We start from the raw sequence: 27514 nt of genomic DNA, 5'->3' as shown, positions 1-27514 counted from the left end.
AAGAGTGGCCCCCGCTCGCTGGAACTGGAGAAAGCCCTCGCACAGAAACGAAGACCCAACACAGCCAAAAATAAATAAATAAATAAATTTTAAAAATATATATAATTGTAATCCTAGCTCTAAAATTTTATTATTCTAAATATTTTTAAAGGAGAAAAAATCTCATTCATTGATCTTTAAAATCAGTTTTCATGTCTTATTTGTCTTGAGATGCCAAAGGAAGTTCAACATTTTTTTAAAAATCCACATGCATTCTTTACAAGTACTAAATTACCTCTATAATTTTCAAAGAAATTTCATGTATTTAATATTCATATAAATGTGCAAATATTTAAACTCAACTAGTATTAACAGGACAGCAAAATTTTTAAAAAGTACTGACGTATACAGTCCTGCTTACAAAACTGATTTATATCCTCCTGTCTCTGATCTACCAGCTGGTGGCCTAGGAGACCTAAGGCTCAGAATGTCTATCACTAGAGATGAATCCAGTCTCCCCTATGCCCTCCCTTCCTCCTCCCCGCACTGGCTGATAGAGCAGCTTGAGTGAATCATGATTCATTGGTGTCCACATGTGAAAGGTGAGACCCATTTCAGGCCCTGGGTTTGCTCTCCACCCTGTTGTAAGGAATAGAGGGTAAGCTAGAGGAATGTAGATACTGAGGTTTCCACTAGGAGAGAAAAAGAAGGGAAAGATTCATTTAATTATGTCTTAGTGTATGCTAGCTCCAGGGCCAAGCCCTCAAGTGCATTATCTCATTGGAACTTACAAATGTCTAATGAGCTCGGTTTGTATCATTATCTTCCTTTTGCAAAAGGTAACCGAGGCTTTTGCTTAAGGTTCCCCTATATCCACTCCATCCCTGGAGCACCAACACACTGAATTTCCCATCAACTCCTTGAGTCAACTTTTTCCCTTCAATCTTGTACCCCTGCTGGATCACCTTTCCTTTTCACATTCACATTGAGCAGATGCCTGAAACCATAGGTCTGTGTTCTCTTCACAATGCACCTATATCCTAGGTTTCAGTTTCCAGTGCCCAGAAGAAAGCTTTTCATAGAGGCAACCAACTAGGGAGGGACAAAACAGCAGTACATAATGGTCTTCTCATGACAGAATATCTCATTGCCCCAGCGAGGACAGGGGCTAGAGCTAATCCAGATGGTTCTGGGCCTTCCTAAGTTCCTCATAATCTCAATCAGCTCAGCCTCAAGCTGGGCAAGTCTCCCTAGGTGTAGAATTCTCTGAGAGCTGTAACTCTCCCTTGGGGCAGGATACAGCTCTAGAATTAAACTGGGCAGTCCATCAGTATGATGCAGCAGCTTCTCCATGATGGCCATGGAGAGGAGGTTCCCACACATGCTGAAGGTCCTGAGCTGGGAGCAGTGGCTCAGGGCAGGCAGGATGGCCTCAAGTTGACAGTCCATGATTCCACACAGATTTAAGTCCAGTTCCTGGAGCGTGGCTGCAACTTTCTCCAGCAGAACTTGGAGGAGCTCAGGACTAAAGTCAGTCAGTGTGACACCACTCAGATCCAGGCCCTTTAGCTGACTGATGTTCAGGCACTGAGACAGATGTTTCAAGTCTGATTCTGTAATCAGACAGTGAGTTATTGCGAGGTTCTCCAAGGGAGTCTTCAGGCACCTGGGAGAGAAACTGAGGAATTAGGTCTCGGAAACTGGGGTGGAAGGTGACCTCAAGGTGGGAGATAAGTGATTTACCCAAGGCCAAGGTCATTTTGACCATCTGATAACAATCAATACCCAGAATGCCCAATCTCATTTTAGCCTGACTCCTGTCATCTTCTTTGTTTGGCTGAGATAAGTACACAGAATCTTGAAAGCTCTCTTTCTTCATCAGTCAAGCAGGGTACAACATGCTCCACTTCCTTTTGTGGATGAACAAAAATAGTGGAATTCGCTAGAACATGCTCAGAGGAGAGCCTAGCAAAGAGTCTCAATCAAGAGTGGGCATCACTGAATTTTCATATTTAGGGTCAAAACAAACAAAAAAATACTCTCAAATCAGGGTGCCTTTAGCTCACTACTTGAGCCCCAGGTGCCCATATCTCTGGGCCAGATGAGGCTGGAGGGAGACATGCACAGAGAACCAACCTGGACAAGATCCCACATCATCAACTGGGGTTTCCAGTCTGCAGGGGCTCAGTTACATCCCTGCATCATCTGCAAACCACCTACCACTTTTTATTTTGCTTTTGGCTCCCCATTCTTTACCACCAGCATCATGCATTTCCCATATATTAATTACCTTATCTGGAGCACAAACAACATTTCACAGATGGGGAATTTGAGACAAGCTCACTGTGGTCACAAAATGGTTGAGCACAGAGCTTCTCTAGAAATACTCAGGTCTGAAGTTGTTTCCCCTCTTCAGTGCCCTCTTACCTGTTTTTTTTTTAAAGTCACCTGAACAAAGACATCTCTTCCTGAGAAAGAAATCACAAACACTCTGATACATCTGAACCCTCCAATCTATAGCTTCCTAGCATGGTGTCCCTTTCCAGAGCCTCTATCGCACTTTGTCCCTCTACCTTGATTTGTGTGGTTATGTGATGCCACACTTCAGGATAGAGCAACAAAGGAAACAATGCATGTGACATTCTAGTGTTGTGTTCTCTGTTACTCGGTCAGTGGTGCCATCCTCACCTGAGCATCTTGTCCAGGCGACCTTGGAGGAAGGAGGGAGATTCCATACGGATATCCCGGAGGTGGTGCAGCCTGAGGAACTGAGAGGTAATTTGGATGATGTGCTGGTCCTCCTGTTCCTCAAGTGCAGGCACATGGATGTTGGAGAGAAGGAGTCTCTGCACATTACCCATCTGGCCCAGGAGAGGAGCAAACATGGCCAGGGTGGACAGATGCCAGGTGCAATTCACTTGTACCTCCTGGATACAGTCCAGCTGCACCATACTCAGGACCGTCATAATATTTTCCATGGACATGGTAACAATTTTCAGCTTCTTACAGCACAGGTGTATGGAAACTTTTCTCTTCTCCACCCACTGCATGACGTAGATAAAGAATTCATCCATGGTCCCTTCATTGAGGCAAAGTTCTATAAATACCTCCAAGGGAGCCAAGGGCTGTTCTGTCCTTGACCTGTCCTTAGCCACTGGTGCCATCGATGAGCTTGAGGACACATGGACATTGGATCCAGACCACATGCTCCAGAAGTCCTGGCCGGTATTCCTTAAATCCAGCGCCCTCAGTTTGCACCTCCTGTGGGGGAAACAGCAGATTGGCAGCGATGGTTTAAGATCCACACATAATGAAACCACAGTCTCAGAATTTAGGCAACACTCATTTCCCACATGTGCTTTTACTTCACATTCCTGACATCACCTGCTGCCTTGCCCTCTTCTTCCCTCTCTGCCTTTCTTTCCTCCGTCTCCTTTCCCCCTTCCATTCTTTCTGGTTTTCTACTTCTGGTACCTTTAATCATCACGAGAAGGCTGTGGGGGCATGTTCTTTCAGGCTCCCCTGCATCTTAGGCACTCCTACACTTCCAGAAGGCATTTCCCGAAGTGAGCTCAGCAATGTCCAAGGCCTCTGAGCTTCTTCCTTGACATCATCAGAAGCCTCTGGTCCATCCCTTGGCTATCTACTCTTATGACACCAGCTGTCTCTTCAACAATGTCTAGGACCCTACCAGCCTACCTGACAGACTCACCTGGGGCAATCCTTCTGGGCAAGCAGGACATCAAGCCCATCCAACACTGCTTGTAAGGTCCCCACATGAGGCATCTCCATCAGGCCTCCCAGAGGTAGGCGGACAAAGGGCCAGGCTTGCACCATGGCCTTCAGGGTCTCACTGTGTCTCCCATGAAAGGCCTCCATGAACAGTGGTGGGAAGAACTCTGTTGGTAGATCCTCCAGAGCAGCAAAGGCCAAGGCCTCATCCCTCAGCAGGCTCATTCCCACCAGGTCCAGGAGTCTGGGTGGATTCCAGATACTCATTCTGATCTTTTCCAAAAGGAAACCTGTGGAAGCCATCAGAGAACAAGACATCCTTTTCTTGCCAAGCATGAGCAAGCCTCCATTGTCTCCCCACCCTTCAGAGGGACTTAGCACAGTGGTAGAAGAGCCTCAATTTTCCCCAATTCCACTCTAGGTTCAGTGGGCACAAAGCCATAACTCTTTCCCTACTGGCAGCAGAACAAGTATCTCACAAGTACCGAGGAAAAGGAAAGGCAACCACTAGTCCATCCATTTCCACCCACTGCTTTGCTTAATTCATGTCCCAGTGGTAAGTGTGTACCATGAGCCTTAACCATGTCCCTTCTCTTTCTTGGGGGAAAACTTTCAGACCATCACTTAGGGCCCCAAAACTATGGGAATAGGAGCGTCATGTGGCCCAGCACAGCCTCCATCCTCAATTCCCACAGTTAACTTGGCTGAGAAAGACGAACGAGATACCCATAAAATGAATGCTATTTGCACAAAGTAAATATTTTAACTGTCAAGAAATAAAATTCCAAAGAGATACTTTTCATTAAAAAGAATATCTGCTTGGTTTAGACATTTAAAAATAATATAAACCAAAGCACAAATCAAAGTATTTGGGATTAAGGCAAAATTACACTTAGAGGTAAAACCAAAACCTTAAATCAGTTTATCTGAAAAGAAATAAGAAACCTACCATATCAAGCTGCATGCCACCATTCAAGACACAGAGATCATGGGTAAGATGAGGGTGTCCTTAGCTGAGGTATGTAACTGACCAACTCTGATGATATTGGGGGAGGCAGGGTGCTAGGACCTCAGGCTCCTCGGAAAATCCAGGAGGTGACTGGATTCTGCATCTCTTCTTTGGTACATGAAGATTTTATATACCTTTCTAATCACAACTTCCTTCTTTCCAGCTACTAACTTCCAATCAGAAAGCATACCTGATTAGATTCCAGACTGTCCATCAGGTTAATCCTGATCGGATCTTTGTCTGTCTCAAGAGGAATGGATTGAATCAGATATTCATTCAGGAAAGAGAAAGAACGAAGGAGGGGTATTGGAGTCAAAGGCACGTTCCTTGATTCACTCCACAAATACTGATTGGGTTTTACCAATACCAATAGTTATACCTGTGGGTATGAGACAGGGAAGGAGTTATTGATTTGTGATATTGGATAGGAAAAACAAAAATTTAAAGCATCAGTGTTGGGGGATCTTTGGCCATATCACAATTATCAAAATGTCCCAGAATAAAAACAGCTTCATGAAGACAGTGGTGTTGTTCCCAAAGGAAACACAATAAATCCATGCCTGTATCAAGTGCCACTTAGGTGTTATGTCGGAAACATGGGAGATCATGAGCTTATTCCAGCAGCAAGGGAAGTTCTTTTGGGGATGTGGTTGGTTTTCCAGCCTTATGTCAAGGCTTCTCTGAAGGAGGTCAGGTCAAAATCACAATGAGAAGGGTGGGGCTGGGCAGCGTGGAGCTGGGCATTCCTAAAGGGACCATGTGAATGAGCCAAACAGTGGAAAACATAGTTGTTGTTTTTTTTTTTCTCCTGAGAAGGGAGAAGATTTAAAGGCTGTTCTCTGGGTGGAGTTTAGAAATTAAAAGGGAGTGGCTAAGAGGAGGCAGTGTCATCTTTGACAGTGTTTCCTCCCAGAAAGTTGGTATCAGCACAGCAAACAGGCATGAAAAGATTAATCTGAGAATGTGAGCAGAGGGAGAGGCTGTGAGCCCTGGAAAGTCAGAAATTTCCAAGACTGAGACCCACTGAGGGTGGGCACTGTGGGCTCTTTGGGAACTTGGAACCAGGGGGAGACATGAACATGGTCAGTCACAAATAACCCTGTCATCCAGGGGCAGCTGCTAAGAAGAGATGTTTTCCTTTAGGTTTTTCCCCCACAGAGGATAATTCCCAGATGGCAAATAGCCCCACCCATTTTCCAGGGGTCTTGGAAGCTGAACTATAGTCCCATTGTCCCCTTTCCAAGTATATTTTGATAATTACTGTTTTCTAAAATTTAACTAAGTTCAGCACAGATTCTGATCAAGGTAATAGCAATGGGCACAGAAATAAAATTCTGTTTTTCTCTTCATATTAAGCACTGTTCACAAATACCAACACCTCTTCCAAACAAAATTCAGAAGCTGTATTTGGTGTTTAAGGATCTGCCACGTTCAGGTATGAGTTCCATCCCAGCTACACCACACAGAGATTCTTTTGAAGTTTCAGGACACAAAGAAAGCTGGACCCTCCCTCCACCCCCAGAATTTTCCATGCCTCCCCCCACCACATTCAATATGGTGCCCAGACAATTCTTGTATACCACTGGCTGCCAAGGCAAGGATTATTTGAAGATTGTTCTCCATCTTGGTATCTTTCCTGAAGATTCTTTTCACCATATTTCTACCATGGGTATAAATGGCTTTTACATAAAATTGGGCTAAACCAAATTGTACTCAACAGACTTTTAACTCCCAGGCCATCAAGCACCTTTATTAATGAGTTGCAGCATAGTGAGATTTGTAGCAACAATAATCATAACCATCTCTGTTTATTGAACACAAACTGGTTGAGCAATGGTGCTGGCACTTTTTATCCACTAGTTCAGATAACCTTCACAGAAAATCTAGAGGTCACTGCTATTTTTCTGCATTTTTAACCTGGTGGATTGGGGTTTTACTCAGTAGAGGAATCTGCCCACTGCCATGCAGTGAATAACTGGTAGATTCCCTTTGTTGACGGGATCAGAAGGAACCAAGGAACCCTGAGTTGTCAAACAACCTAAATTTTGGAAAGGACTGACTGAGAGACTTCACTTGAATGTTAGTGGAAATGGGGAAATTGCAAGTGTCTCAGGTGGGGATGTTTCTATGGGTTTGCAGATTCTATGAGATCCAAAAAGACCATTGTTTTAAAGTGGCAGGTTGTAACTAATTCTCTGAAGAAAACTCCAGGGATGAAATGGAAAGGTACAAAGGTGGGCAGACTCGAAGTTGAGCATCTCTGGGATATTTGGGAATTTGCAGGATACTGGGAAGGAGCTTTCTTGCTTGAGCAGTAATCAACTGTGGGAGCTGTGTCAAAGAAAACCAGAGACAGACACAGGTTTATATGGTAAAGGCAAATTTTATTCAGGATTACTGCAACAGAGGAAAAGATACACCAGTATGGAACTGGTCTCCATTCACAATACAATGAAGACATTTGGGGATTCACAACCAACAAGCAGGGGGTTTTGTGGCTGGAAAATTACTATGAAGAGACTTCAGTTCTGGGGGAAATCTGGCTAAACCAGTGTAACAGGATTCCTACCGAAGGCTGTCCAGGGTGATCAGATACCAAGAGTGGGGAGTGAGGAATTTGGATCAGATATTATTGGAATATCAGGTATCAAAGATGTGGATTCTTCTAAAACTGACTAATCAGGGTTCTTCCTAAAGCTGGATTTTACAAGGATGTACACAGATGGGCCTAGCAGAAGTTTCAGGAGGCTGACTTAGAGTTTGCAAGTGTACATGCCAGTTGAGGGGACCATGTTGGAGCCATGGGTGCATTGTGCAAATCCTGATGTAGTGAAGAGCTTGGCCAACTTGAGAACAGGAAGAAAGCCACTGAGGCTGGGCAAGGAGGGTGCAGGCAGTTCAGGAAGGATCCATCAGAAGATTTTCATGATCTTATTAGTTCTTTCCCTACTGGTGAAGAAAGTTAAGGGAAGATTGTTTTATTCTTATACTGTTATTTATTCTGGTACACACCATCCAAGCACACCTGGTATGGTCTGAGTGGTGAGGGTTAGCACAGGGTGATACAGCTTCACTCTCTCTATTCCTTCTCAGTTTGTTCTTTTAAGTTTATACAGCTAAATCAATCCTAAGTGCAAATATTTGTTTTTCTCTTTTCCATTGTAAAAGCCTTGACTCTTTTCTTTTTTCAGTTTTCTTTTGGCATATTTTCCTAGAAGAATTTTTCCAGTTTTATTGAGATATGATTGACCTCTTTTTCGGTGTACAACATAATGATTTGATATATGTATACACTGTGAAACTATCACCACAATAAGTTTAGTTCTCATCCATCACTTCACGTAGTTAAATTTTTTTCCTGTGGTGAGAACTTTAAAGATCTACTCTCCTAGCATTTTTTTTCAAGTACACAATACAGAATTGTTACTTTTTGTCACTGTGCTAACATTACATCCCTATGACACATTTATTTTATAACTAGAAGTTTGTACCTTTTGACCGCCTTTATTCATTTCCCCACAAGTCTTTCTTTGACGTGTTTCACTTAACATAATGCCCTAATGATCTGTCCATATTGTTGAAAATGGCAGGATTTCCTTCTTTTTTATGGTTTTAAGCCTGAATAATATTCATATATATATATGAATATATATGTATTATATATATATGCACACTTTCTTCATCATTCATTGATGGACACTTAGGTTGTTTCCCTTTCTTGACTATTGTAAATAATGCTGCAGAGAACGTAGGGCTGCAGATACCTTTTTGAGAAAGTGATTTCATTATCTTCATATATATACCCAGAACTGACATTGCTGGATCTTATGGTACCTCCATACTGTTTTCCACATTGTCTGCACATTCTTACATTCCCAGCACAGTGGCTACACAAGGGTTCCTTTTGCTTCACACCCTCACGGTCACTCGTTATCTCTTGTCCTCTTGATAACAGCCATTCTAAAAGGTGTGAGGTGATATCTCCTTGTGGTTGTGATTTGCATTTCCCTGATTAGTGATGCTGAGCATCTTTTCAAGTACCTGTTGGCCATCTGCATGTCTTCTTTGCCAGAATGAAGTCAGCAATGGGCAGTCCCCTGCAAATAGGTAGAGTGTAGAGAAATACAGGATACAGGTCAACCCGAAGTGTGTTTTTCTGTAGGATACGGCAAACCAGGCGGAGAACTTGGGGTCTGCGGTGGGGAGTAGTTCCCCTGGAGGTCTCTCAATGGTGGGGCTCAAGAGACTCAGTTCCATCCCCTGGCTTCAAGCCAGCTCGGGAGTACCTGAACAGGTCATCTGTTCTGCCCTTTCGTTATTGTGCTTTACCCTTGGAACACACACTGCCTCCTGGAATGCCACCAAAAAAGCAAATCAACAAAAGTCGCAAGGGTCTTGGGAAGTAAATGCTGTCCCCTGAACTAATGAATAGAAGCACAAGACCTCATCTCTATAACTGGAATTTCCTCTCAAGCATCTCTGGTTCTCACTGTGCACACTCACTGAGGCTACCTCAGAACTCTTCCCATCCCTGTTCTCAGGACACAGTTCTTCAGATCTTGCAAAATCAGGCACATGGGGAGGGTTGCAAGGTTGTCCTCGGGGCTGTCTCAAATCCCCAAACTCCCATCCCCCATTCCCGTTAGCATCACTGACCTTCTGTGTAATATTCTGATAAGGAAGGAGGTGACTCAGTCCAAGACACAGAAAGTTCCTTGATAACTGACCCGGACACAGTCCAGTGTCCTCTCCTGCACAGACATGGGTGCTGGTCTGATGGGAGGCCCTGGAGAAGAGCTATAGGCCCATCCTGAGGCCAACAGCATTCTTGTTCCAGCTCCATTTCCATAACCTAGAGAGTAGGGCCATCCCAGAGGGGACTCGTTAGACTTTCCTCTCTGACACTCTTGGTCTTCTCCTAAGCTTTTGCTCTTCGAAGTCTTTCCCCAAATCTACTGTCTTGTCCTCTCTCACCTTTCTTCCTCCAGGCCTCACCCCTTGCCCAGCAGTCTAAATGATCTTGCATCTCCTGCCACCAGGGGACACTGTGGGCCCAGAATTGGCTGCAGTGCAGGGTTCCAGGAGGGAGGCGAGAGAGATTGCATGACCTTGAACTAGGTGGCAGCCAGGGAGTGGAGGCTGGGGTGATGGGGGGAGACTGCCCAAGCAGGGGCTTGTTAGGGGACGCTGGAATTTTGTAAGTAGGGTTGTGACATAACCTGATGGGTGTTTCCCAGCCCCCCTGGCTGCTGTTGGATAGTGTTCTGGGGGAGTTAACAAGGAAGCAGGGATGCCAGCAGGAGACCCTTGGTTGCTCCTGGCGGCAGATCCTGGCTTGCACTTTAAGTACCTTGGGGACAACTTCAGGGACACTTGGAGGCAGAATCAGCAGCACTTTGCTCTTAGAGTGAAGGCGGGGCATGAGGGTAAAACAGGGGTTGAGGGACCTCCTAGAGCCTTGCGGTGACTTCTTAAAATTGGGAGGAATGGGAAAGGAGCAGGTATGAAAAAAAGGTAAAGAGTCTGCTGGGCCATGTTATTTTTCAGGTGATTACATCATTTAATGAAAAAAGATGAAGTACAGAGTAACACCTGAAATATATATATATAATCATACATATTCTTATTCAAGAGCTATTTACAAATGCCTCCCATGGACTTTATATTTATCCATGGTGTTGCAGTACTGTGGGGTGCAAAGGGGATTATAGGCCCTGCAGGTTCAAAGCCAAGCTCCTGACTAAGGTCAATCTCTGGCCCAGAAAAACAAAGTCATGTGGTTTCTTTTCTGTTGTCTTCAGGGTCACTGTGGGTCAGGTCAGAATGCTATGCAGGACATTTTTTTCTCCATATTAGAGGCTGCAAGGTGGCACTCCAAAAGCCAAATGTGTCTTACAGACATGTTTTGGGACAATGTTTTAACAAATGAGATTTGTGGCCAGAGGTTAAAAATCAAGTTTTGTACCATAATTTACTCCCCAATATCCCTTGAAGAAAAATTCTTAAAAGAAAAATGTAGCATCACTGAACCCACATCCCTAAGGGGTATCACTGGGCATGAACTGCAAAGCAGCTTCCCTGATGTGGGGACCCGTGCCCTCCAGGTCTCCATGGTCCCTGCCTGCAATCCTTCACTCACCCCCTGCCTGGCCCTGGGTTCTGTGGGGTTTGTGGCTCATGTAGGAATATGCCCAGGCAATTTGACCTGAGGCTGGGAGAGAAGGAACCTGTTCACCCACTCCTGCAGTGGGCAAAGGGTAGGAAGACCCCAAAGTGGGATTTGGGGACCTGGGCTACAGAAACTGCAGGTATCCAAGTTGTTCCTACTCCAGTGACTATGGGAACCTTAGTTCAAAAAACAAAAAAAAAATCTAGCACAAAATCCAGATTCAGGAGTATATCTGGAACCTACAGTGAACTGGGGACCTCAGAGACAATTTCTTTTCAGACAAGGAACCAGAGACCCAGAGCGTGAAATGTGCCAGCAAGAAATGTCTGACCAGAACTGGGACCTCGGAGTGAGCCCCACAGGGTTTGCAGGTCAACACGGCTATGCCTTCAAATTCATGCATGAATTATCTGAGCATTGGCACACCCGAGTTCACCAACAGCCCCCAGATGTTTGCCAAGAAGAAATAGAAAATTGCTGGGGGCAGGGGGCAATCAGGTTTTGACTTATTTTCACATCTGCTCCCATGAGTTAGAGCCAATCACACAAACCCTGATCCTGAAGCCATAGCCACCTGTAAATTGGTGTCAAATTGGCCACCAGGGGACTTGTGCCAGCCAATGGGCTGAACTCCAGGGGGTCACCCAGGCTTGGCTCCTAAGGTGCTGGGTTCCACAGTCAAACCAACACATCTTGGCAGAGGGACCAGCTGGGAGGTTACTGGATGCTGCTGCAGAGCTGGGTCGTTCCCTGGGGCCTGGCTATTTATGCCTGTGGTCTTTGAATGTCAAGAAACAGCTGCTGCCGTTTTTGGAGGATTTATTCTGCAATAAGTTCTGGGCTCAGTGTTTGTATCTGAGTTAGAGATCATCATGGTACCCATTCAATAGGGGAAGACATAGATTCAGAGAAGGACAGAAACTTCTTCAAGGACACACACCAGTAAGTGTTAGAACTGGAATTCTGTCCCGTCTGTTTGTCAGTGCTCTTGAATATTGCACTATGCTGCCCCAGATCCTGGCAATGCACTGCTCACTTTAACATTTGTAATAAAATTTTGGAGTCATTGACTCCTCCCTTGCTGGAAGACCTGAGAGAGAATCTGGTCCAGATATTTACTACCTTGTTTTAACCACAGAATCTATTATTCCAAAGAAATTGCACAGATTGGAAAATAAAAGTAGAGCAGTTCAGCCCATGGATACAAGAACTGGAGGATGAGATGAAGTCATATGAGGATTTTCTTTTCTTCCTTCTTGCTTTTTTTTTAAATGGAAGATAGTAGAGAGCCTGTCAGAAGTTGATGAAATTGATCTAAGATAAGATAAAATGAATAATTTAGAGAGATGAAGAAAACGTTGAGAAATCAAAGAGAAGCTTTCCTGAGCATAAGCATTTTTGTAGTATATGGTTGGTAATAACAACAAGAACAAAAATGGAACAAACTAAATTTACACAAACAGGCAAAGGGTTAAACTGTGGACCATTCATTTTTATGGAATACAGTATGCAAGTTAATACGAATAAGGACAGATTATTAAGACCTACCCTTAAGTGAAAAAAGCAAGATGATCAAAGCCACACTAAGACATCTTCTCTATAAGGGAAGACAAACCAGATATTTCTACATGCACGTATAAATGTATAGAAAGTCAGAGAGAAGTCTGGAAAATACACTAAACTTTGCCCTCTGGAGAGGGGCCTGGGGTAAGGAGGAAGTTCAGTGGAGATGCTTGCTCTATCTGTATTATTGGAATGTTGTACATTGAGAATGTGTCTTGTATTGCTTTGGGCAAAACAAAAGAAAGTATTGAAAACAAAACTTTTCTTTCATGTACATTTACACGTACAAATATATAGACCACAATTGCTATTTCTTCCATATCAACTTATCTATGTTATTGTTAGCCAGAAAATGTTGATTTTGCACAAATCTGCATTTCAGTGAAAAGTATCATTTGGCTATAAACTGATGTTAAAGATTTCCACACACCATGCAGTTCAGGCTTTGTGTTCAGCTGTACTACCACAGTGTGAGAGACACAGTACCTGCCCTTTATGGGACAATCTCTAACAGGTGAGATTGTCAAGGTAAATAATTGTAATACACACCCTAATCATACAATCCAGCAATCTCACTCCCTGGTATCTACCCAAATGAGTTTAAATCTTATGTCCACACCAAATGTGCACACAGATGCTTATAGCAACTTTATTCATAATTGCCAAAACTTGGAAGCAACTAAGATGTCCTTCAGTAGGTAAATGAATAAATAAACTGCAGTATATTCAGACAATGGTATGTTATCAAACCATGAAAATACTTGGAGGAACCTTAAATTTGTATTAATAATTCAGAGAAGCCTATCTGAAAAGGCTACATATCGTATGATTCCAACTATGTGACATTGTGGAAAAGACCAATCTCTGGGGACAGCAAAAGAGATCAGTGGTTGCCAGGGAATGGGGGAGAGGGAGGGATGAAAAAGAGCAAATAGGACTTTTATGGCAGTGAAACTCCTCTCTATGATATGATGATGGATACATGTCATTATATGATTGCCAAAACCCATAGAAACTACACCGCCAAGAGTGAACCTTAATGTAAACTATGGACTTTGGGTGATAATGATGTGTCAATGTAGGTTCATCAATGTAACAAATGTACCAACCTGGTGAGGGAAGTTTATAGTCCTGAAGGCTGTACATGTGGTGGGGTAGGAGTTAAATGGGAACTCTTTGTGCTTCCTGCTCATTTTCAAGATGAACCTAAAACTGTCCTAAGAAATAAAGTCTACTACAAAAAAATATAATTGTAAACTTTCCAGCCCTAAAATTTTATTATTCTAAATTTTTTTAAAGAAGAAACCATTCTTGTTCATTAATGTTTAAAATCAGTTTTAAAGTCTCGTTTGTTTAGAGGCTCCAAATCAAGTTAAACTTTTCCTAAAAGTAAACATTCATTCTTTAAAAGTATTAAATTTACTTTATAATTTTTTTCTTAACATTTTTATTGGAGTATAATTGCTTTACAATGATGTGTTAGTTTCTGCTGTATAACAAAGTGAATCATCTATATGTATACATATATTCCCCATATCCCCTCCCTCTTGCGTGACCCTCCCACCCTCCTTATCCCACCCCTCTAGGTGGTCACAAAGCACCGAGCTGATCACCCTGTGCTATGCAGCTTCTTCTCACTAGCTATCTATTTTACATTTGGTAATGTATATTACTATATGTCCATATGTCCATATATACACTACCACTGTCTAACTTTGTCACAGCTTACCCTTCCCCCTCCCCCTGTCCTGAAGTCCATTCTCTAGTAGGTCTGTGTCTTTATTCCCGTCTTGCCCCTAGGCCCTTCATGACCTTTTTTTTTTTTTTTTTTTTTTAGATTCCATATATATGTGTTAGCATACGGTATTTGTTTTTCTCTTTCTGACTTACTTCACTCTGTATGACAGACTCTAGTTCCAACCACCTCACTACAAATAACTCAATTTTGTTTCTTTTTATGGCTGAGTAATATTCCATTGTATATATGTGCCACATATTCTTCATCCATTCATCTGTCGATGGACACTTAGGTTGCTTCCATGTCCAGGCTATTGTAAATAGAGCTGCAGTGAACATTGTGGTACAAGACTCTTTTTGAATTATGGTTTGCTCAGGGTATATGCCCAGCAGTGGGATTGATGGGTCGTATGGTAGTTCTATTTTTAGTTTTTTAAGGAACCTCCATACAGTTCTCCATAGTGGCTGTATCAGTTTACTCTCAGGTTCCCTGACTTCAGACTATACTACAAAGCTACAGTAATCAAGACAGTATGGTACTATCACAAAAACAGAAATATAGATCAGTGGAACAGGATAGAAAGCCCAGAGATAAATCCACGCAGATATGGTCACCTTATCTTTGATAAAGGATACTTTATAATTTTTAAAGAACATTTATACCTTTATTATTTATAGAAATCACAGTGCAATTATTTACTCAACTAGCATTTACATAATATAAGATTGATAGGGACAGAGTAAAGGGACAACGTAGGTAATTAAATAGTTAATCCCACTAGGGGACTAAGTAAAAAATATATATGGGGGACCCCTGTAAGTTAATGATCACTTACGAAAACAGGTTTGCTTGACCACAAAACCAAGCAGGCATGCTTAGCAACAAAACCATGCAACAGAAACATGAGACATGCCCCCAAACAATAAAAAAATGGTGGCATGAGACCCACATCCTGCCCAGTGAGCTCAGTAAGTTCATGACCCCTAGGACATGCTCTCTGCCCACATGAAAAACAATAATATATGGAAAGGTGGCATTTCAAAGTGAAAGACCCTCATTGTACTGAGACCTAAAATAAATTTTCCATAGTGCCATAACAGTCCAGGCTTGACCATGTAGGGACAAGAAAACTCCCCTGTCCAACCTGGAGGAGGAGCTGATGATGGAGGCATGACGTCTACTCAAGAATGCAGAAGAAGGTTGTCTTTTCTTCCTCCCCACTTTTCCTTTGATTATAAAACTGTAACCCACTAAGTTCTCCAGGGCAGCACCCTGTTGCCCACCCGCTTGTAAGCCTCACAATCATCCTATCCTAATAAATCACTTCTTATCTATCACTTTGCCTCTCACTGAATTCTTTCTGCATGGAAGACATAAAGAACCCAAGCTCTTCAGAGCCCCCCCAAAAAGCCACATAGCCGTTTCAAGATTTTTTAAAAATACTGAATTATATAATTCTGCTTGCAAAACTAATTTATATCCTCTGGTCTGGTCTACCAGTAGGTGTCTACAAGTTCTGAGGCTCAGAATGTCTACCTAATAATCACTAGAGATGAATCCAATCTCTTCTCTGTCCCCCTCCCTGCACTGGCTGCTAAAGCACCCTGGGTGAATCAGGATTCTTTGGTGCCACAGGTATAAGCTGAGTCCCACTTCACACCCTGGATTCTGCTCTCCTTGACGTTGTCAGGAATAGAGGGTAAACTAGAGGATGAAGATAGTGGGGGTGTCCACCAGGAGGGAAAAACAAGGGAAAGACCCTATTGCTGAGTTCTTACTGCATGTCAGGTCCTGTGCCAGGCCACCAACTAACATTGTCTCATCGATTCGTGCTGAAATCCTGTAACTTGAGTGTGCGCCATTATCTTCATGTTACGGGGAAAATGAGGCCCTTGCCTAAAGTCCTCCCACCCTTATACCCTATTCCTCCCCCGAGCCAATAACACCAGTCTTTGATTTTGTAACGAGGAGTCTTCATTTGGGTGCCTTTTGTTTAGGGTGACTGTGATGGTTAATTTTGAGTCACCTTGGAGAAGGAATGCCCAGATATCTGGTAAAACAATAATTCTGGGTGTGTCTGGGAGGGTGTTTCTGGAAGAGGTTAGCATTTTAATCCATAGACTGAAGGAAGAGATCTGCCTTCACCAATGTAGTGGGCATAATCCTATCCTTTGGGGGCCTGAATGGAACAAAAAATCCAATTCTCACCTTCTCTCTCTTCTTGCCCATGAACATTGAAGCTTGTGGCTCTAGAGCCTTCATACTCTGAACTTACACCAGGGGTCCTCTGGTTCTCAAGCCTTCAGCCTCAGACTTGGAATAACACTGTCAGTTCCACTGTTTTTCAGCCTTAAACTCTGGTCTGAGTTATACCATCAGCTTTGCTGGTTCTCTAGCTTACAGACATCAGACTGTGAGACTTCTCAGCCTCTGGAACCATGTAAGCCCGTTCCCATAATAACTCTCCTCTAATATATAACTATATATACAGCTGACACTGGAAACATGGGTTTGAACTGCTTGGGTCCACTTACATGAAGATATTTTTCAATAGTAAATATAGCACTAAACCATCTGAAGTTGGTTGAATCCGAGGACGTGAAACTGTTGATGGGGACAGCAGACTATGAGTTGTATGAGGTACATAACAGGTATTTGTTATATATCCTGATATGCTGATGTCAAAACATTCTATGCCCGTTTTCCATAACGGGGAGAATCAGGAGATATTAAGGGAATAAAGTCAATCTCTAATTGACATGAACTAGTCCCCCCAAATGGTATAATTTTTAACACACTATAAAAATACTAAAAACATGTTACATGCCTACATGGTTTTAAAATTTTGCCAAAAGGAATTTGGATGTCTATACTGGCCACAACTAGGTTAATTCAAGAAGGACCACTACCCACCAATGACAGGCATGGGTTGGTGAGGACCAGAGGCTCAGCTTAGTTGTATAGATAACACCTTCCAGAACCATGGGCATTGCCTTGTGTAGTGAAGCTTTTTCCCAGCACATACAAAGACCAGAAACTGAGACTAAAGGACCCACCAGGAGAACAATGAGGACTACTCATGTCCAGGATCGTGGCCTGAGTCAGCAGTGAGGACCCTGCCAAGAGCTCTTCATGCTATTGGCTCATTGGCCACTGAGTATGTTCCCCTTGTTGTGTGTATTAACCCACTGAACAGCCACAGAAATAAGCAATGTGGTAAGAGATGTCCCAGATAGAATAAAGAATTTGCGGGAATGGTAAGGTTTCAGATTATAGACAACTCAGTGCCTTTTTTTGGTTGGTTTTTTTTTTTTTTTTTTTTTTTTTTTTTTAACCAGTAACTGAAGATTACTGAGGTATAAACTGCAAAAACAGAATAATACATCATGGGGGGCAGCAGTCGGTTTACACTGGGAGTCTCTTTATTTCTGACCATTTATTTACAGCCATCCACCCAGGGATAACTCCAACATGTGCATCTCAAGCCTGAACTTCCTTCCAGAAATTTAGATCAATATTTCAGACTCTATAAACACATATTCCTGAATGTCCCATCAACTACCTGAATCAAGATTTCCCCCTGCAATCCTGCACCCTTGCTGGATCACCTTTCCTTTCCCCATTCACATTGATCAGATGTTGGAAACCATGGGTCAGTTTTCCCTTCAGGAGGCACCTTTGCCTAGATTTCAGAGTCCAAGTTCTCAGAAGAAAGTTTTTGATAGAGAACTATGCAGAATACCAACTAGGAAGGGGTATTATAGCTGTATACAACAGGCTCGGGATGATAGAATGTGTTTTCTCCACAGTGAGGACAGGGGCTGGAGCTAATCCAGATAGTTCTGGGACGTCCTAAGTCTCTAAGGATCTTCAACAGCTCAGCCTTAATCTGGACAAGTCTCTCTGGGTGGAAACCTCCCTGAGAGCTGTAACTCTCCCGAGGGGCAGGGTACAGCTCTTGACTTAAACTGAGCAGCCCGGAGGTATGTTGCAGCAGCTTCTCCATGATGGCCATGGAGAGGAGGTTCCCACACATGCTGAAGGTCCTGAGCTGGGAGCAGTGGCTCAGGGCAGGCAGGATGGCCTCAAGTTGGGAGTCCATGATCCCACACAGATCTAAGTCCAGTTCCTGGAGAGTGGCTGCAACTTTCTCCAGCAGAACTTGGAGGAGCTCAGGACTAAAGTTGGTCAGAGTGACACCACTCAGATCCAGGGCTTTTAGCTGACTGATGTTCGGGCACTGGGACAGATGTGTCAAGTCTGATTCTGTAAGCAGGCAGTTGGTTATTGAGAGGTTGTCCAAGGGGGTCTTCAGGCAGCTGGAGAGAAACCAAGGAATTAGGTCTTGAAAACTGGAGTGGCAGGTGAACTCCAGGTGAGAGAAAAGCCCAAGGTCAAGGTTGTTCTGACCATCAGATAAAGGTCAATACCCAGGATACCCAATCTCATTTTAGCCTGAGTCCTTTCATCTTCCTTGTGTGACTGGGTCAAGTTCACAGAATCTTGAAAGCTCTCTTTCCTCATCTGTCAAGCAGAATAAAATTTACTCTACTTCCTTATGAGGATGAATGAAGATTATGGCATGGACTAAAACATGCTCAGCGGAGAGTCTTACACAGAGTTTCAATCAAGTGGCACCACTGAATTTTAATATTGGGGGACACGAAAAAAAGTGTTTTCAGCTCAGGTTCCTTCAATCCATGCTTGGGCCCCCAGCACCTCTATCTCAGGCCAAGTGAGAGTCCTGGGTGATAAGCATAGAAAACCAACCTGGACAAGTTCCCAAATCATCAACTGTGGTTTTCCAGTCTACAGGGGCTCACTTATACCCCTGCATCACCTGCAAATCACCTACCCCTTTTTTTAATCCTTTTGGCTCCAGCTCCTTAACCATCCTCTCCAGAATCATGCATTTCCCATATGTTAATTACCTTATCTGGAGCACAACACAACTTCTGCTGAAATGAATTTGAGACAGGCTCACTGTGGTCACTAAACGGGTGAGCACAGAGCTTCTCTTTAGAAATGTTCAGGTCAGCTTACATATTTTACTAGGTTATCTGATTAAAGATAGATATCTCTTCCTAAGGCAGAAATCACAAAACCTCCATTGATAGATCTGAATGGTCTAATCTGGACCTTTTTAGCACGGTGTCCTTTTCCAGAGCCTCTCTGTCAGTTTAGCCCTCTACCTTGATTTGTGTGGTTATGTTATACCACACTTCAAGATAGAGCAGCAAAGGAGACAATGCATTCACATTCTATTGTTGTGTTTATTGTTACTCAGCCAGTGTGGCCACACTTACCTGAGCATTTGGTCCAGGCAACCTTCAAGAAAGGAGGGAGATTCCATATAGAGATCCCGGAGGTGGTGAAGTCTGAGGAACTGAGAGGTAAATTGGACAATGTGCTGCTGTTCCTGCTCCTCAAAGGCAGACAAGTAGACATGGGAGAGAAAGAGTCTCTGCACATTACTCATCTGGCCCAGGAGAGGAGCAAACATGACCAGGGTAGACAGATGCCAGGTGCTATTAACTTGCACTTCTTGGATACAGTCCAGCTGCACCCTACTCAGGACTTCCTTAATGTTTTCCATGGACATTGTAATGATCTTCAACTTCTTACAGCACAGGTGTATGGAACCTTTTCTCTGCTCCACCCACCTGATAAGGTCGATGAGGAATTCATCCAGGTTACTTTCCTTGAGGCGAAGTTCTACATACACCTCCAACAGAGCTAACAGCTGCTTTGTTCTTGAACTGTCCTCAGCCACTGGTGCCATCATTGAGCTTGAGTGCACATGGGAACTGGATCCAGACCACATTCTCCAGAAATACTGTCCAGTATTCCTTAAATCCAGAACCTGCAGCTTGCACCTCCTGTGGGGAAACAGAAGATTGGCAGCGATGGTTTAAGAGCCACACATAATGAAACCACAGTCTCAGAATTTAGGCAACACTCAGACTTCCCACGTGTGCTTTTACTTCACATTCCTGACATCACCTGCTGCCTTGCCCTCTTCTTCCCTCTCTGCCTCACCTTCCTCCATCTTGTTTCCCCTTCCATCCTTCCTGGTTCTCCACTTCTAGTACCTTAAGCATCACTAGAAAGATGTGGGGGCATGTTCCTTCAGGTGCCCTTTCATCTTAGGTACTCCTACATTTCTGGAAGGCATTTCCCAAAGTGAACTCAGCAATGACCAAGGCCTCTGAGCCTCTTCGTTTGGCATCATCAGAAGCCTCTAGTCCATCAGCTGGCCACCCACTCTTATGACACCAGCTGCCTCTCAAGGATGTCTAGGACTCTACCAGGATACCTGGATCAGACTCACCTGGGGCGATCCTGCTGGGCAACTAGGACATCAATACCATCCAACACTGCTTGTAAGGTCCCCCGGTGAGGCATCTGCATCAGACCCCCCAGAGGCAGGCGGACAAAGGGCCAGGCTTGCACCATGGCCTTCAGGGTCTCACTGTGTCTCCCGTAGAAAGCCAAAATGAACAGTGGTGGGAAGAGCTCGGTGGGCAGATACTCCAAAGTGGAGATGGCTGAGGCCTCATCCCTCAGCAGGTCCATTGCTGCTAGGTCCAAGAGTCTGAGTGGGTTCCAGACACTCATGCTGACTCTGCTCCAAAAGGAATCCTGTGAATATTTGCAGGGAATAAGTCATCCTTCTCAAGCCAAGCATGAGTAGAGCTTCATGTGTCTCCTTACCCTTCAGAGGAACCAATTCAGGGTCAAGGTCACTGCTCCAGCAGCAGTGGAAGAGCCTCCATTTATCCAAATTCCACTCTGGGCTCTGTTGGCACAAAGTCACAGCTCTGCCCCTTCTGGCACCATAAGAAATGTCTCACAAGTACCATGGAGATGGAAATATCAACCACTAGCCTATCCATTTCCATCCATTTCTTTGCTTAATTATGTCTTGCTGGGAGGTGGGTACCATGAGCCTGAAAGCTGACCCCAATCTTTTTTTGGGGCAAACTCTCAGATCATCACTTAATGTCCTAAGACTATGGGAATAGGAGAGTTATGTGGACCAACACAGCCTCCATCTTCAGTTCCCACAGTTAACCTGGCTGGGAAAGATTAAGGAGATACCCTTAAAATGAGTGTCATTTGTGCACAAACTAAATATTTTAAATGTCAAGAAATAAAATTCCAAATAGATAGATGTTTCTCATTCAAAAGTAAATCTTGTTGGTTAAGATATTTAAAAATGATATACATCAAAGTGCAGATCAAAATGTTTGGTATTAAGGCAAAGCTACACTTAAAGGCAAAACAAAAACCTTTAATCCATTCTTTGAAAAGGAAGAAAAAGGAAAATCTCCCTGCCATCCCTAGCTGCATGCCATCATTCAAGACCAGATTACCATAGATGAGATCTGGGTGTCCTTAACTGAGATTGTTAACTTACCAGCTCTGATGTGATTGGCAGGGTATTCAGACCTCAGTTCTGTTGGAGAACCCAGGCAGTGACACCAAAGCAAGAAAATTCTGCATCTCTTCTTTGGTACCTGAGGCTTTTGTAGATCTTTCTAATCACATCATCCCCCTTTTCAACTACTATCTTCCAATCAGAAAGTTATACCTAATTAGATTCTAGACTGTCCATCAGGTTAATCCTGATTGGATCTTTGTCTTTCTTCAGATGAGTTGACTGAATCAGATATCCATTCAAGAAAGAGAAAGAATGGGGAGGGGCGGGGCAAGCGAGTCAAGGAATCATTTCTGATTCACTCCACAAACATTGATCGAGTTTTACTAGTATGGACAGTTGTAGCTCTGGATGTGAGACAGGAAGGGTTTAATCTCTTCCTGAATGAGAATAATAATACCAAAAGCATTATTTTGGGGGGATCTTCAGCCAGATCAAAATAATCAAAATGTCCCAGAATTTTAAAAACTTTCTAAAGACAGTGGTTTCTTTCCCCCCAAAGCCCCAATATAAAGAAGTCCTAAGGAGGAGATATGGGGATATATGTATATGTATAGCTGATTCACTTTGTTATAAAGCAGAAACTAACACACGATTGTAAAGCAATTATACTCCAATAAAAAGATTTCAAAAAAAGGTCCTTGTGTCAAGTTGCCATTTAAATGTTATGTGGGTAACATAGCAGATCATGAACTGATTCAAGGAGCAAGAGAAATGCAACTGGGGATGTGTTGGTCCTCCAGGCTTAAGTCATGGCTTCTCTGATGGTGGTCAGGTAATAATCACAATGAGAAGTAAGGGTGGGGGTTGAGGAGTATTCAGCTGAGTATACATTAAGTGACCCTGTGAATGACCCAAACAGTGTAAAATATGTTTGTTTTCTTCCCTATTCGGCAGGCTTGAGATTAAAATTTTTTCTCTGGATGGAGTCTAGAAATTTACAGGGAGTAACTAAGGGAAGACAATGTTATCTTTGAGCTCCTTACTTCCCAGAAAGATGGGCTCAGCTCAGCAAATTGGCTTAAAAACACTAAATCTGAGAATGTGAGTGGGGAGTGAGGCACCCAGCCCTGGGAATTTGGACATTTCCAAGTCTAAGAGCCACTGAGGGTGGCGCTGTGGGCTTTTGGGAACTTGGAGCCAGGGAAAAAGTAAACATGGGTCAGTTGCAAATAACCCTGTCCTCATCATGGCAGCTGCTACCAGGAGGTATTTTCTTCTAGGTTCTTCCCACAGAGGATGATTCCCAGATGGCAATTAGCCCCAGCCACTTTCCAGGGGCTTTGGGAACCAAACCATCATCCCATTGGCCCCTTTCCAAGTATATCTTGATAATTCTTGTTTCCTCAAGCTTAGCTAAGTTCAACACAGGTTCTGACTGAGGCAATGCCATTAAGCTCAGAAATAAAATTCTGTTTTTCTCCTCATATTTAGCACTGTTCACAAATTTCAACCCATTTCCCTCACAGAATTCAGAAGCTCTATTTGGTGTTTAAGTGTCTGTCACTTTCAGGGATGACTCCCACACTGGGCTGCATCACAGGGAGATTCTTTTATATACAGATGACTCTTGAACAACATACCTTTGAACTGCTCAGATCCACTTACCCGTGGATACTTTTCTATAGTAAATGTAGCCCTACACCATCTGCAGTTGGTTGAATCTGAGGATGTGGAACTGAGGGTAGGGAGGGTTGACTATGAGTTATAAGATGCATATAGGAGGTGTTTTTTTATACATGCTGATATGTTGATAATAAAGCATGCTATACTAGTCTTCCCTGATAGGGAGAGATAGTAGGTATTATAGGATTAATGTCAGTCTTTCAATGACATGATGTAACCCTACAAAAGGATATAATTTCTTTTTTTTTTAATTAATTAATTTATTAATTTATTTATTTATTTATGGCTGTGTTGGGTCTTCGTTTCTGTATGAGGACTTTCTCTAGTTGCGGCAAGCGGGGGCCACTCTTCATCACGTTGAGCTGGCCTCTCACTATCGCGGCCTCTCTTGTTGCAGAGCACAGGCTCCAGACGCGCAGGCTCAGTAATTGTGGCTCACGGGCCTAGCTGCTCCGCGGCATGTGGGATCTTCCCAGACCAGGGCTCGAACCCGTGTCCCTTGCATTGGCAGGCAGATTCTCAATCACTGCACCACCAGGGAAGCCCCCAAACATTTCGTATATACCACTGGCCACCAAGGCTGGGATTCTTTGAAGGGTGTTCTCCATCTTGGTATCTGTTGGAAAGATTCCATTCGCTACATTTCTATCCTGGGTATAAATGATCTTTGCATAAAAATGAGGTAAGCTGGATTGTACTCAATAGACATTTTAACTCCCAGCCTTTCAATTGTCTTTATTAATGAGGTGCAGTAGAGCGAGATTACTAACAATGATAATCATAAACATCTCTGTTGAACACTCACAAGGTGGGCACTTTTCATCCACTTCTTCAAATAACCTTCACAGAAAATGTAAATGTCACTGCCCTTTTCCTTATTTTTAGGCTAGTGAACCCGGTTCTGGGCCAGGGAGAAGAAACTGCCCACTTCCAGGCAGTGAGCAATTGTAGGTTCCCTCAGGTGAGAGGCTTAGAAGGACCCCACCACCACCACCACTGAATTGTCAGACATCCTAAATGTTGGGAAGGACTGACTAACAGACTTCACATGAAGGTCAGTGCAAATGGAGAAATCCATAAGGACAGACAGTACATCAGTGGTTGTCAGGACCTGAAAGGTTTGTGAGAAAATGGGGCATTACTCTCAGTGGGTACAGAGTTTCATTTGGGGGTGACGAAAGTGTTCTCAGATTGTGGTGACATATCTGCAATTCTGTGAATATACTAAAACGCACTGAACTGTGTGCTTGAATTGGATGGACTGCACGATATGTAAATTTTATCCCAATAAAACTATTATATATTTTTTAAATGTGACACTTCACACTATGGGTTTTTTTTTTTAATTTTGGAAAACATAACTACTTTTGGTAAAAATGTATTATTTATATTCACCTGTAATGGGTTAGGAGTTGTTATGCATAATTGAATTAATAAATGAGTTTTTAACATCCTCCCACTTTAATTAATATTGTAAATGTTGTAGATAAAACCCACATACACAAAAGCTCTTTGGGATCCTCAAGACATTTTAAGAAAATAAAGGAGTCATGAGATCAACAATTTGAGAACTGCAGAGCTAGGAAAAAGTTTAGCAGAAATGAAAGCAGTGGTTTTTCCCTACCAGTGAGAAAGTTAGATGACCCTTCTTTCCATGTTTTACTGTTATATAATCCTGCACACACCACCCAAGCACACCTGGTATGGTCTGAATGGTGAGGGTTAGCACAGGGTGACACAGCCACACTTTCTCTGCTCCTTCTCAGTTGCCTGTCTTAGTTTATACAGCTAAACCAATCAAAAGCACTAATATTTGTTATTGTCTTCTTCATGGTAAAACCCTTGTCTCTCTCATTTCTTTTTTCTCTCTTCCTTTTGGCATAATTTCCCAGAATAATATTTCTCCAGTTTTATTGAAATATAATTGACATATAACATTGTATTTGTTTTATGTGTACAAATGAATGATCTGATGTATGTATATATTGCAAAATGATTATCACAATAAATTTACTTAACATCCATCATGTCACATCGTTACAAATTTTTTTCTTGTGGTGAGAACTTTTAAGATCTACTCTCTTGATCATTATATAGTGTCCTTCTTTGTCTCTTGTAATAGTCTTTATTTTAAAGTCTATTTTGTCTGATATGAGAACTGCTACTCCAGCTTTCTTTTGATTTCCATTTGCATGGAATAGCTTTTTCCATCCCCTCACTTTCAGTCTGTATGTGTCCCTAGGTCTGAAGTGGGTCTCTTGTAGACAGCATATATACGGGTCTTGTTTTTGTATCCATTCAGCCAGTCTGTGTCTTTTGGTGGGAGCATTTAATCCATTTGCATTTAAGGTAATTATCGATATGTATGTTCCTATTCCCATTTTCTTAAATGTTTTGGGTTTGTTATTGTAGGTGTTTCCCTTCTCTTGTGTTTCTTGCCCAGAGAAGTTCCTTTAGCATTTGTTGTAAAGCTGGCTTGGTGGTGCTGAACTCTCTCAGCTTTTGCTTGTCTGTAAAGGTTTTAATTTCTCCATCAAATCTGAATGAGATCCTTGCTGGGGAGAGTAATCTTGGTTGTAGGTTTTTCTCCTTCATCACTTTAAGTATATCCTGCCACTCCCTTCTGGCTTGCAGAGTTTCTGTTGAAAGATCAGCTGTTAACCTTATGGGGATTCCCTTGTGTGTTATTTGTTGTTTTCCCCTTGCTGCTTTTAATATTTTTTCTTTGTATTTAATTTTTGATAGTTTGATTAACATGTGTCTTGGCGCGTTTCTCCTTGGGTTTATCCTGTATGGGACTCTCTGTGCTTCCTGGACTTGATTAACTATTTCCTTTCCCATATTAGGGAAGTTTTCAACTATAATCTCTTCAAATATTTTCTCAGTCCCTTTCTTTTTCTCTTCTTCTTCTGGGACCCCTATAATTCTAATGTTGGTGCGTTTAATGTTGTCCCAGAGGTCTCTGAGACTGTCCTCAGTTCTTTTCATTCTTTTTTCTTTATTCTGCTCTGCAGTAGTTATTTCCACTATTTTATCTTCCAGGTCACTTACCCGTTCTTCTGCCTCAGTTATTCTGCTATTGATCCCTTCTAGAGTATTTTTAATTTCATTTATTGTGTTTTTCATCATTGCTTGGTTCTTCTTTAGGTCTTCTACGTCCTTGTTAAATGTTTCTTGCATTTTGTCTATTCTGTTTCCAAGATTTTGGATCATCTTTACTATCATTATTCTGAATTCTTTTTCAGGGAGACGGCCTATTTCCTCTTCATTTATTAGGTCTGGTGTGTTTTTACCTTGCTCCTTCATCTGCTGTGTGTTTTTCTGTCTTCTCATTTTGCTTAACTTACTGTGTTTGGGGTCTCCTTTTTGCAGGCTCCTGGTTTGTAGTTCCCATTGTTTTTGGTGTCTGTCCCCAGTGGCTAAGGTTGGTTCAGTGGGTTCTGTAGGCTTCCTGTTGGAGGGGACTAGTGCCTGTGTTCTGGTGGATGAAGCTGGATCTTGTCTTTCTGGTGGGCAGGTCCACGTCTGGTGGTGTGTTTTGGGGTGTCTGTGGCCTTATTATGATTTTAGGCAGCCTCTCTGCTAATGGATGGGGTTGTGTTCCTGCCTTGCTAGTTGTTTGGCATAGGGTGTCCAGCACTGTAGCTTGCTGGTCGTTGAGTGAAGCTGGGTCTTGGTGTTGAGATGGAGATCTCTGGGAGATTTTCGCCGTTTGGTATTACGTGGAGCTGGGAGGTCTCTTGTGGACCAGTGTCCTGAAGTTGGCTGTCCCACCTCAGAGGCACAGCCCTGATGCCTGGCTGGAGCACCAAGAGCCTTTCATCCACACGGCTCAGAATAAAAGGGAGAAAAAATAGAAAGAAAGAAAGAAAGAAAGGAAGAGGATAAAATAAAATAAAGTAAGATAAAATAAAACAAAGTTATTAAAATAAAAAATAATTATTAAGAAAAAAAAAAAAAGAAGTGCTGGTTCATCAGAGGCATAGGTTGCCCAGTCATTATTTCAAAAGGAGACAATTGATGTTTATTGAAGGGGGTAGACCTCAGGTTAAGGAGTACCGAAGGAAGAGGTTTTGGCCCTGGAATATTAAATACCTCTCAAAATCCAGCCAATTGTATTTTAGTTGTGTTACTGTTCCCTTCTACTAAGCCTTAGGTTTGAGGGTGATAAGCACAGTGAAAATGTTACATTTTCAGCCAAATCTTACAAATGGATTAAATAATCTGTCCAGTAAAATGGGTTCCCTGGTCACTACA

General features: G+C 42.7%; 2 protein-coding genes across 2 annotated transcripts; both read right to left on the bottom strand.

Moving 5' to 3' along the window:
- Nucleotides 1-1071: 1071 nt before the first annotated feature.
- LOC132348172 (PRAME family member 12-like) lies at nt 1072-3936 on the bottom strand. Its single transcript, XM_059895476.1, has 3 exons — nt 3692-3936; nt 2668-3240; nt 1072-1645 (listed from the first exon to the last, which is right to left on the bottom strand). Exons 1-3 carry the CDS (start codon nt 3934-3936, stop codon nt 1072-1074), a joined length of 1392 nt encoding a protein of 463 aa, XP_059751459.1.
- A 13999-nt stretch (nt 3937-17935) lies between these two features.
- On the bottom strand, nt 17936-20808 carry LOC132348109 (PRAME family member 4-like). The gene is made up of 3 exons (XM_059895265.1): nt 20522-20808; nt 19497-20069; nt 17936-18509 (listed from the first exon to the last, which is right to left on the bottom strand). Exons 1-3 carry the CDS (start codon nt 20806-20808, stop codon nt 17936-17938), a joined length of 1434 nt encoding a protein of 477 aa, XP_059751248.1.
- Nucleotides 20809-27514: the final 6706 nt, after the last annotated feature.

Source organism: Balaenoptera ricei, chromosome 1, assembly GCF_028023285.1.
Source record: "Balaenoptera ricei isolate mBalRic1 chromosome 1, mBalRic1.hap2, whole genome shotgun sequence".
NCBI lineage: Eukaryota > Metazoa > Chordata > Mammalia > Artiodactyla > Balaenopteridae > Balaenoptera > Balaenoptera ricei.
Note: the sequence above shows the minus strand (reverse complement) of the source record. Positions and strands in the feature narration are given on the sequence as shown.